This window comes from Rhinolophus sinicus, chromosome 2 (genome assembly GCF_057876585.1).
Source record: "Rhinolophus sinicus isolate RSI-liver-muscle chromosome 2, RSI-T2T, whole genome shotgun sequence".
NCBI classification, from domain to species: domain Eukaryota; kingdom Metazoa; phylum Chordata; class Mammalia; order Chiroptera; family Rhinolophidae; genus Rhinolophus; species Rhinolophus sinicus.
Window position 1 is genome coordinate 33493660 of NC_142502.1, and position 12531 is coordinate 33506190.

At 37.0% G+C, this 12531-nt stretch overlaps 1 protein-coding gene across 3 annotated transcripts in view; it reads right to left on the minus strand.

The window, feature by feature from the left end:
- The window catches only part of TRMT11 (tRNA methyltransferase 11), a 55493-nt gene extending 43084 nt beyond the window's left edge, over positions 1-12409 (minus strand). For 2 of the 3 annotated variants that reach the window (XM_088795465.1, XM_019729477.3), the window contains exons 1-3: positions 12258-12409; positions 4917-4982; positions 3074-3147 (exon numbers count right to left, since the gene is read on the minus strand). In XM_088795465.1, the coding sequence (XP_088651591.1) occupies positions 3074-3147; positions 4917-4982; positions 12258-12329 (212 nt within the window). In that variant the 5' untranslated portion in view covers positions 12330-12409. The other variant, XM_088795466.1, reaches the window with a different exon arrangement.
- Positions 12410-12531: the final 122 nt, after the last annotated feature.

Genomic DNA, 12531 nt, shown 5'->3' on the forward strand with positions numbered 1-12531 from the left:
AGCTTCCACTGATTTCAAGGAACATTTAAATAAGTACAAGTAAAATTTCATTGCAGTTAGTGAAATAGTTCTTAGAATTGGTTGTAATGGAACTCAATCTATATATTAGCAGTTCTGTGCATTTAAATTCAAACTATTATTGTAATTAACACTAATTACATTAGAATTGAATTTATTTATTGTAATTGCCATTAGAATTGAAAATATGTTCCTTTGAAAATGAATTCCTCCTTTGCTTTGTATTGAATTTATAGAAAGAGGGCCTCTACAGTAATTCTATTCTTACTTAGCTATCACTTAAGGAGTGACCTCAGCTACACAAAGCACACAGAGAATAAAAAACAAGAACAAAAAAAATTATTCAAAACAGATGTCTAAGTTTTCAGTTTTTTTCTTAATGTTTAAAAACTATAATAAGCTCGGTCAATTCATTCATTCAACAAGTATTTATTAAGGATGACAGGAATGGTTCTATGCACTAGGACACAACAAAGAACAAAGTTCACTGTCTTCATGAAACTTCAGGGAAAAGAAAGATTTCTGGAAGCATAAACTGAGGGAATATATAGGTAACTCAACTTCTGGAAAGGGAAAAACCTTGAAAAGCAAAAATACTGAAAAATAGTAAAGCTAACTCTTAATATAACTCAAAGAACAAGGACTGTTCTACGGCCATTTAATATTAATAACTCACTTATTCCTCAAAGAAGTTCTATGAGGTAGCTGCTGGTTTTATCACCCATTTAACCAATAAGGAAACTGACGCACAGAAAAATGAAGGTCATATAGCAACTGAAACTAGGACTCAAATCCAATCCATCTGACTCCATGCTCTTACCACTGTCATACAATGCTTCTTAAAAATAAAAACGCAATAAATAAATAAATAAGTAAATAAATAAAATAAAATAAAATACTGGAAATCCCAGACCATTCAGGAAAGGTACATACAGTTCCAGATCATAATTATCCCTAATGAACTATTACATAGTATAACATAGGAACTAATGTTTATAATAACAACCTAGAACCAATAATTTATGAAATAACACTCATATCCTCTTACAGAATTATATAACATATTAACAAATTTATATTTAAAATGTTTAAAATAAAGTTAGGCAAAATAAAAAGCTTCAGTTATAACAGGAACATTAATTTATAGTAATAGCTTTACTGATTTAAATTTTCAGAATAAACACTTCTCATATATAAAATTGCACTATTGTGATCCCTATTTTAGAGATTATAAAGTTTACACGGATTGTCACATTTCTCACGGGTGTTACATAAATAAGCATGGTCAATTTATTAATATAAAATCAACAATAATCGAAAGTATTTCACTGATTATAGCAGTAATAATAAAACCTTTCTGACAAATAAAAATGCTTTAAGAAACTATCCTTTGAGAGAAGGAAGGGCATGGAATTGGGAAAGGTGCACAGGGAGCATCAACGGTTTCTGGAAAACTTTTTTTTTCTCTTGAAAAAAAGGTTGTGGTAAATAACTCAAAATGTTGAGATCTAACAAGGTAGATACTAAGTGTTTGTTATATTTTTCACTTTTCTTGTGGTCTGGTCAAATTATTGCACGTTAAAAATAAGTCAACAAAATTAATTTTCAATCCTTATCCTACCACATACACACACAAAAAACAACACCGAATTTAAGTTAGTTATGAATCTACACTTATAATATTCGATTTCAGTTCCAGAACAATTAATGCTACAATTAGGATCGTGAATGTTATCCTTTGAAAATGAATTCCTCCTTTTCTTTCCATTAAATTTATAGAGACGGCCTCTACAGTAATACTATTCCTACTTAGCTGTCACTTAAAGTATAGTTTCAGTTATGCAAAATATACAGAGAATAAAAAGCAGTGAGAAATTATTATATATTATATAATCATTACATAATTATTAATTGTACTATTCATCAAACATATGCATCCGAAGATGTGAGCTTTGAAGGAAGTGTACAAGTTCTGGGTCCTCAAATAGCTATTTAAACCTAATAAGCCTTATCTCTGGAAATCAAACACCTCTTAGGGCCATAAATTTTGATGTTCTAACCTAAAGTAATAATTACTCAAGGGTGTGTTTTTTAATTATGTTCCTTTTTCTAGTCATTTTTATTGAATAACTTAGACCCATTACCAAGCTTCAATTTAAGAGATTAGATTTAGTACTGTGGCTAGTTTTCAATAGGATGAATTTAACTAAATGTGGGATTATAGTCTATTCTATAATACAGCAATTACATACCATGCTATAAAGCATTGCTAACCATGTTAATAAACTAGACACATGTAAACTCTTATTTGTACTGCATTATTAAATATTGTGATTTCTAAGGAAGGTTTTCAGCAATCTGCCAAAATGTTCATGAAAAAAAGCAACTAAAAATAGCATAAGTTGTTCATTTTTTTAACATGCTGATTGAAACTAGTTTAATTTTCAAACCCAAAGATAGAAAATTTTCCAATAATTAACACACAAAAAAAGAAATGAAAGGAAAAAAGAGAATATGCCAATGACAAAATCTAGAAAACACTCAAGTAGGATAAACGAGAAACATCATTATATTAATCCATACCAAGATACGATAATCAGAATTCCTCTACATAAACAGTAAAATATATTTGATGGCAGTTCTCAGTTTTTGTCACCTTTCTGCTCATTCAACTAAAAACCATCTACTTATAAGAAAAACATTTTTAGATTTTCAATACTTTGGTCATAATTAAATGTGACCATTTATCCTATGTAATAACATCAGCATCTTACACCATACTGCTGGTTAATATAGAAGTTTTAAAAAATTATTCCAAAAGAAGTGTTTCTGTATTTCACCAATGACATTCCCTTACCCTGTTTCAGCAGGTAACTTTCCTCTGTTCCCCCACCCCCATCCAGTGGCAAAGGCAGGTAATTGCAATCTAACTTGAGCTCCCCCTAACAACCAACCCCTTCTATTACTTTGTGCCAATATAGCACAAAGTAGGAGAGAGTAGTTATGAGAAGTATGGTACATACTCATGCAGGAGAATATCATAAGTTTCTCTTACTTGGCACACACTGTCCGTTTCATTAAGTTTCTGGCAATATCTTCAGAGGCAATATTAAGAACCCAAAAAGGAGACTGAAAGAAACAAAACACAACTTACTTCTAAGCGGTTTTATGACCTCATATGCTTTTATTCAAGTCAATAAGGAGAGATTCCTATTTCCTACTTTTATGTAAGAATACATGATCTGATTCAAACCAAAATTAAAATTGCTTTAATAGTAAATAAGTAAATTACTTTTTTACTATTAGAGCAATTAATGGTAACCTGTTGGGATAATATAGTATAATGTCAGAATACTTATAAGTGATTCTATAAAGAAAAATATCAGCAAACTTAAGGTTATTAAAACTTTAGGTTAATTTTGTATTTGCTCTCTTATGTAGTTTAACCAAAAAAATTAATTCATATAATACCCCAAAGTATAATCTTGAAATTTTTTTATTGTTGCTAATCATTCCTTATAATACAGTTATTTTATTTCTAACTTCTAAGTAAAGTAGTTCTTTGAATGATCCCTCTTTTTCTAGGTAGTTGTGGCCACCTGAGGGGGGATGGTGGTAGCCCTGAAATAATTATGATGAAAATCTTAGGGTAAATTATTATTAATTTGTATTTTTTTATCAAAGAAAAAAAGTTCCAGGTGTATCAGAGGGATTTCCCAATCCCCTGTCTCAACACCCAAGATTACAGGCACTTTTCCAGAACACAGCAAAACCCAGCAGGAACCCTAATCTTAGTTCATCATCCTCCCCCTATTATACCCACACTCTCCCTCTTCTCCTCCGTCCTCAGTAAGTGCAAGTCCCTCAGGAGTACAAGTTCAACATCAGGAACTTTCCTCTCATCTTTTCCAAAAAATCCTCCCTGCCACACCCAGTCTTTCTTTTTCCAGTATTTACACTACCCTACAAAAAAGTTTAAAATAATGCAAATAGGAAAAAAGATGATCGTCTTAGTATTATTATTCAAAAAAAGTTAAAGCAACCTGAATTAATTGAAATCATTAGATAAATTATGGTAAAGCTAATCAATGGAAAATATTATACTGTTATAGAAGGTTATGTAGCAACATGTGGTTATATTAATATTACCAAGTGAAAAAGAGACTGCAGAAGTTTATAAGTAGCATTACAACTGAGGGGGGGAAAGTCTATGGAAAAAGACTGGAAGGTAGTATCCCTAAGGAACACCATGTTTCCCCAAAAATAAGACCTAACTGGAAAATAAGCCCTAGCGCGATTTTTCAGGATGACATCCCCTGTCAATAAGCCCTAATGCATCTTATGGAGCAAAAATTAATATAAAATCTGGTCTTATTTTCAGGGCAACACGGTAAGTCATGTCAAGAAGAAAGAATTGGGAATGATTTTTCCCCCCATTTCCAAACTTTTCTAATACAGTGATAAACTATCAAATACAAAATATAAGGCTCATAAATTTACAATCTTACACATGCACAATTTCAAATTTAAAATGAATACCAATATAAGCCTCAAATCTAGCTAAATTCTAAATTCTAACTCTAATTATACCTCATCAATGGAAGACACCCTTTTTTCAATGAAGAAACATACAAATTCTGGCACAACTGTTGTATTAAAGTCTGTAATCTAATAAAATACGTAAATACTAGAAATAAATCTAAATTCCTTTCCAAAACTATAACATTTTCCAAAACTACAACATTTTCCAAAATATGCTTTTTATTTAATTGCCCCTAGAAACAGCTACAAGTAACCGTACTAATATAAATTTAAGATTTTCAGTCCTTCTCTTCAAATCCAAGGTTTTACTTATAAGTGAATTACATATAATCCAATGAAAAATAATTTTAACTTACCTTTCCATAAGTTTCCTGACTACTGGTGAAATGGCCTCCAAAAAGTGAAAGCAAAGACTTTATTTCCTATATTGAAAATATTATAGAGAGAATACATTTTAACACAGAGCACTCAAAGTCTAGTAAAAAATACAGGTGTAATACAATTAAAAAATAAAAAGAGTGCGTTGGTGATCTACCTAAGGCATTTAAATTTCAATGCCAGACAGGTTACAACTCCAGGTTCTGAAAAAATTTTACAGTCACAAATGATAATTTCTGAGAAATTTGCCAAAAGATTTGACCAGAAATTGCCCTGATTTTGGGGGGGGAAAAAAAAAAAAAAAAGACAGATCACAAAATCTATAGATTAGTAAATCTGATTGATATCGGATCAATAAAAATAAAATGAATAATTACACAGATGATTTTGAGGATATTTAGAAAAGAAATAACATTTTTAAAGCACGTTTAGGATTTTCTTTTCTCCCTCTGAATCTTAATATCATAAACATTTTCCTCCTTGGCATCAGGATTGCAAATTTTCAATAGAAAACAATATACTTTAGGCTGAAATTTTAGGTGGTTTGCAATTTCATCAATTTCAAATAAGGCTAAAATACACATTTCATGAATATATTGTTTTCCATAGTTTGGATTATTTCTTTAGGACAGAGTCACAATAAGTAGGGTTACTTTATCCAGAGATATGAAACTTTTATGGCTTCTTACAGTATATATGGCCAAAGTACTTTCTTAAAGGGTTGTCCTAAATTTTAATGCAAGAGAATATCAATTTCACTTCACTACTGCTCAAATGGATGTTGTACCGTTTTTGTCAACTGATTTTAAAAAATGTACTTTAAATTTATTTAAATTTTTTTATTACTAGCACAGTATTTTTAATATATTGACTTACAAGCCATATTTAGAACCATTCTTGCTCTAGAAACTAAAATCATTAGTGATGTATAAATTTATGATTAAAAGACCAATAATTTTACCAAATGTCAGGCAAGAGTGAAGAGTCCCATTAGAAATTAACTTTGCTGTCTTGTTCAGTTAATTAGATACATAAATATATGTTGAATTAAAAAAAGAAAAAGAAGTGATTAACTAGGGAGCATCACTGTGAATTCATTAAGCACAAGTTACGGTAAGTTAACCTCCTCGTCTTTCTAGATCAATTACAGAACTGGAAACAGAACACAAGAGCTACTTTAAAAACATCAGATATCCAATGTTGAAATGTGTTCAGGTTGTATGTATATTCTATGAAGTAATCACTTTGTACTGATAAATGCAAGGTGACTATACAAATTTTATGATTTGCACTACTCACAAATTTTGTCTCCTCAAATAATACAAAGCAGGTATAATCCCACTCCTCCATGTAGGTCTTACAGAAGAGGCAACCTAATGAGAGACAAGTGTCCCCACTGCTGGGTGCCTACAATCTTCTTTCCTCTCAACTAGGAGAAGGAGCCTTTAACATCAAACCCATCATGAGCCACAACCACCATGAGAGAAAGTATACCCAGACCAGGAAGGTCCTCCACCTCAAGACCAAAAAGAATGGGAGGTTTAAGCAACTAGTGCCTTTTCTGTTTTTGCTTCTGTCCATGAAACAGAGCTTTTTCTTTTAATACCCGGAATTAAAAGGAGCTGAATTCAGGTGAATCTTATGTCCGGACCAAGGTGTAGCATAGACTACCAGTAAATCACTGATGGTATCCCCAAATCATTTCACAACATGGGTGACACAAATTTGAAAAGGAGGTATCACTGGACTTGGGCATCAGACCGCAATTTGGTTTCCAGTTCTTCCAAATCACAGCTATGTGGTTTTATACAAGAAACTTAACTCCTTGGACGCTCAATTCCCTCATCTGTAAAACAGGAATCATAGCTGCCTCGTGAGGTAGGATTGTAGAGAGGAGCACAGAACCTGGGGTGATATTAAAGGAAGCAAGATGACGATAACCAGAACACTGTCCCTGAAGCCCAGTGGCTCAAGAAATCGAGCAAGCCTGACAGAGTCATAGTACTTAAAAGAAAAACTGAAATTATAGGTTCAGCTACCTAGTATAGATTATTGTTCGTTCTATATTAAAGCATATTGTGAAATCAACTTTACATTTAAAACAGTTTGCTGCTCTGGTATAATACACTGTCAAAAATCAGCAAGAGGCTAAAATACAAAGGCTCTAAGAGATTTTTTAAAAAATGAAGAATTATTGGAAGCTTATGGCACAGTATAAGCTCTACTACACAAAACATAAGCAATGACTTAAAAGTGAGAATAAATGTGATGACCCAAGTTTCAAATATGAAAGCAAAACATGTATTAAACCACTCCATCAACCTACATTGAAATAGCAACACACAAAATTTTTATTCATCTTATGGCAAATTCACTTTCCAGTTGAGAATGTTTCTACATTAGGAACAAAAAAATTTATACAGGACATTGGCTATAAAAATATGGCATGATCTAAAGCATTCCTGATGCATTAATTCACATGAGCTTTTCAGTTCTTTACGCCACCTTTTTATCCATTTAGTTTGCTTCAGAACCAGCAATAAAACCCAGGTGTCTGAAATTTACTTTAGTACAATAAGGCAGCTGCCAACTAAAACTGGCCCTGTATAACTCTAGAGGTAAAACTGGACCACACTTGCATTCCTAATCTCTCATTTTAAATCATAAAGGCAGCTAGCTACTCATTACAGCTTCCCTGCAGAGCAGCAGTTCTAATACAGTTGATGGGGCTAGAAGTGTAGAATGTCCTTTTGATCACCTTCCCCAAAGGGATCCTATTTCAATCAAATCAGTATTTATTAAACAACTAATATGTGCAAGGCACTGAGCTAGGTAAAGATAAATTCATATTTCTCCTCAGGGAGCTTAAGGTCTAGTAGAAATAACATAACATTTAACCTAGTAACTGAAATGAGAGATGTAAAACACCGTGCTCTTAAAGAAGCAAGAGCAAAAAAGTATAATATTAGAGTACAAGGGAGGAAAAGATTACTTCAGTTTTAGAGGAAAAGTTTCAATAGAAACTGACTTAAGCCCTGAAACACAGAGAGAATCTATATAGATGAGAGAACTTTGACTTCCAGGGATGGCAAACTGGGTAATTCAGATTAAGCCTCCTGCTGAGAAGAACTAGAAAAACCGGACATCTGCTAAAGGCATGGAGTGATTACAAGAGTTACCAAATCAAGATCCAAGAAAGGACAGAAAGTCCAAGGTGCAGCCACTTGCTCACAGGGACATTTACCAATTCCAAAAGCAGCTATGAGGGCAGACAGCCCTTCTGAGGGCTTAATAAAGCTAGAGCGACAAAAAGAGTATAGGACCACCCACCCATAGGGAGAAAAGGAGACTTGATAAACCACCCAGTTTAGACTGGGATCCCAAAAAGCTACAAATCCTAGGAGTATGTGTGAATCAGAACAGAAACTGAATTTAATGCCAGAAAATGAGCTCAAGTGATCTTAGTGAGCTCAAGTGATTGTTAAAGCTCATGTGTGCTCCTGTCTTCAAGAGGTTTTACATCATCCTGGGCCTCCTACTTCTTCAAATAAATTTCAGATACAACATTTGGCACTGATTTAACAAATAACCCAGTACACATATGAAAAAGAACCAAAAGAAACAATACACAATAGAAACAGACCTACAGAATCCCTTTCATCAGTCACATGCTTTAACATAACTATGCTTTCTATATTGAAGGGAATAGACAAAACCAAGAATTTTGACAGAGGATGAAAAACTATAAAAAAAGGAAACTGCAGATTTGAAAAAGTCATCAAATAAGATATATAAACCGAAAATAAAATAAACAACTATGTAGGTAAATCTAAACAAATAAAATCAGTAGATTAAAGAGTGAAATAGGAAAGACCCAACCAGACAAAAGGGAGTACAAGCCTCAGCAGGAAAACAGAGGGCATCATTCAAGGAATGATGGAGAATCAGTGTGGGCTGCATTGAGGGGTGTGGGGAAGATGAGGACAGAGGAGAGAACCATGCAATGATGGACCTTGAATGCCAGACTAAGGGGGCTGTAGTCCCGGAACAATAAGAACATAAAACAGAACTGAGCTTTTAAGACATTAAACTGGGTAAGACATTGACTAAGAAGAATTTCAGAAGAAACAGGTCAAATCACCAAGTACCACGGATGCTATTTTTAAGACTGCAGCCTAACTATGCCCTTCTCATTGCACTTCCTAACCATTGGCACTCACCCTCCTGGGCCTCCCTCTACTTCCACTCCAGCATCCTCTAAGTGGCATCCTTTCTCTGCTACTCCAGAGTTACCTTTCTATAACACAAATGATTACTACTCACTTCCTGGTTTAAAAGAAAAAAACACTTGCCACTTTGTCACTTAAAAAGGAAATAGAGTCAATGGTTCCCCCATGAAATCTAAAATAAAATCCAAATTCCTTGCCATGGTTTCAAAATACTCCAAATTATGGATGCTACCCACATCTCTACCCTCACTGCCTACAGCTTCATCCTCCCTCCCCACCCCCACACCACCATAATCAACTATCTCCCTGTGCCTCTTGCTAATAGAAACTTGCTATTGTTTCTCACTGAAGTGGGTTTTCCAGTTCTCTTCACCCATAGAACATCTTCTTTATCCATTAAGATCTAATTAAACTATTATTTCCTCTATGAAACTCTATGTCTCTGCAGCCCTATCTTGCCAATGCACCTGCCTAGCAAAACACTAATCCTCAATCTGTCCCACAATCTTCCTTCATAAGGCCTCAGGCCAGTGAGTTGAACACAACTGAAGAAAATCACAGAATCGATTAGCACAATTACAAATACATGAGCTTCACCCTCAGCTGGGTTTTCAGCATTGTTCTAACACCTGTGTTCTTCCCTACTCAATTGTTTAACTGGTCAGCTCCCTCTGCTGCTCTCAAAGACTATTTCAAATTTTACTGTTTTTCTCAATTTCTCCATAAAACTGCTTGGTCCCCATCTGTCAAGAAATAAACTTGACTCATTCATTACTCAGAAAACAGGCCCTTAGGCAGCAAACCCAGCTCCCCCACATCCATCCTAACTCCTTTGCGCACTCTCCCTTTCTATTGAAAAACCAACACCTCCCCTCCCTGTGCCTTTATATCCATTCACCCCTTCTCTTCAGCCTATAAATTTACCAATCTCTCCAAGGCGGGGAGGGGTCCTCCCTTGACCCTAGGTCTCCCTCAAACTGTTAACCAATCTCTTACTTTCCATCCTTATGCTCTAGTTGAGAGCAGTCTACTCTAGCTCCCCTTCCTCTTCAGTGACCACTAAACAAAGCTTCCCTGCCCTAAAACTCTACACAACAGCTCTAGCGAATTTACCATCCCGATTTCTGTGGCCTCACACCCTTCCTATTCTGACACTTGCCTATCTTCCTCATGTCCTCCTTTTTTCTCACTTCCCCTTAATAACAATAATTCCAAGTACCTGTATTTGGCGCACTACTCTTCTGACGCTATGCTTTCTCTGGATAATTTCATTTTCTCTCCTGGTGTTCATATGCAGATAATTCCCAAATATTTATTACCAGACCATCACGCTATATGCACACTCATATTCATTGCTTCCTGGTCATCTCCACTTAATGTTACACAAGCACATCAAATTCAGCATAACCAAAATTTAAATCTTACATCTGCCTGTGCTCTTTTTAAATGGAGACACTCATATCCACTCCAGGACTCATCCTTGACTCATCCCACTTCCTCCCACATTCAATCAATCATCAAGCCCTGATGATTTTATCACCTATTTTCCCAGTCTATGCCATCCTGTTACCCCTTGCCCTAGTTCAGCTTTTTTTAAGCTATTAACAAGACTATTCCAACAGACACCTAACTAGTCTGATTCTGACTTATTCCTCTCAAATCTATCCTCTGTATTGCTACCAAAGTACTTTTAAAAGAAAAATCTGATTCTGTCACTTTCTTGCTTAAAACTCTTCAATAAATTCCTCCTTCCAAGCTCCAGGATGTTCATTTCAAGGTTTGCATTTTCTGACCCATATCTACATTTCCTGCTCTTCTTGTCACTCTCTGCTAAATATTTCGTAATCCAGTAGTAAGAGTAGCTTGTTCTCATGTGGGGTCTCCTGTCCCGCTCCCCACATAAGAACACAGGACATGGTGAGGCCAAAAAGGAACGCCCACGGAGCCATAGATAGGGGAGTCATACCACTAGACTCTCACCGGCAGCTGGGTTGGAGACACAGGAAACAGGAGCCACACGATCCGCAACCCGCTGTCCACTTGTCTCTGCCAACCAACCTCACTTGCTAGCTGCAATCCGCTCTTGCTAGCTCAGCCACCACCTTCTTTCTAGCCCCCATTTTCTGCTAGCGTAGCCAAGGCAGTTATATTAGTGGCCAATGGCTCCCTGGTTACAGCTGACTGCCAACTAGCCACAGCTGATGGCCATCCAATCACAGTTGATGGCCATTTACTACCTGAGCCAGCACCTTTCCACATGAGGCCGAGAACCTGGAAACTGCACTCCTGGCTCTGTCCCCACACTTGTAATTCTAATTTACTTATTTCTCTCCTTGGCCTGGCTAATTCATACTCATCCTTTAGTTACAGTTCATGGAATCCGACCGAAAGGCCAACATCCCACACCCCTTGGGTGATTAGATTCCCTCCTTGTATAGGTTCTCATATTTCCCTGCGCATCTATCAGTGCACTTACCAACGTTATTTCATAATGCTATGTTCATGCATCTGCTCTGCCCTTTGCCTGAACAGTAAGCTCCTGGAAGACAGAAACTGTCTTTGGCACCGTTATATCCCCAATGTCCAGCACATTCAATTACAGGTACTCTGAAAATGTTTCTTGAATGAATAAATAAAACGCTTTTCCCAACTTCTCCATCATTTAAGGCCTACCACCCACCACTACCTCCCCACCCTCCCCCACGGAGTTTGACTCGCATATCTGACACTTAAAACACTGCACTGAGCATGTCTGTCCGCTGTCTATTCTCCGCTAGAGAACAGCTCCTGGAGGGAGAGGACCGGTCACATTCACCTGCCTTACTCCGGTGCCTGGCACACAGGGAGAGGAATGAATAAAAACGCTAAGTAAAGCTGAGAAAGTCTGTCTCGGACTCGTCTCTCACACACCCTCCGCCGAGCTAATACCTGTCCCAGGGGCCGAGGGGCTGGGGCCGCGTGATATCCCCGACCATCACACCTCCCGGGATCCCCGGGCGCGCAGGCTGCGCGGCTCGTCTACACCTGCACACCAGCCCCCACCGCGCCGTCCTCTCCCGTCAGAAGCTGTGGAGGACGCTGCGGACTCACCGGCAAGCGGAACTCCAGGTGCTCTTGCGCCATGAGCAGCAGATACCTGTTCAAAGGGCCCGGCAGCGCCATTGTAGCCGTCAAGGTGCGCCTGCGCGGCGGTCCGCACGGCGTCCTGCCCCTTCTCTCCCTAACAGGCCGCTTCCGCGGAGGCGGGGCCTGAAGGGCCGGAAACGGAAGCGCGGCGGGACGGGCGCTGTCCCGCGGGTCCTCGGTGCGGGCTTAGGTGCTGGCGTCCCTGGGCTATGCGTTTTCTGGTGCAGGTCTCCAAGTG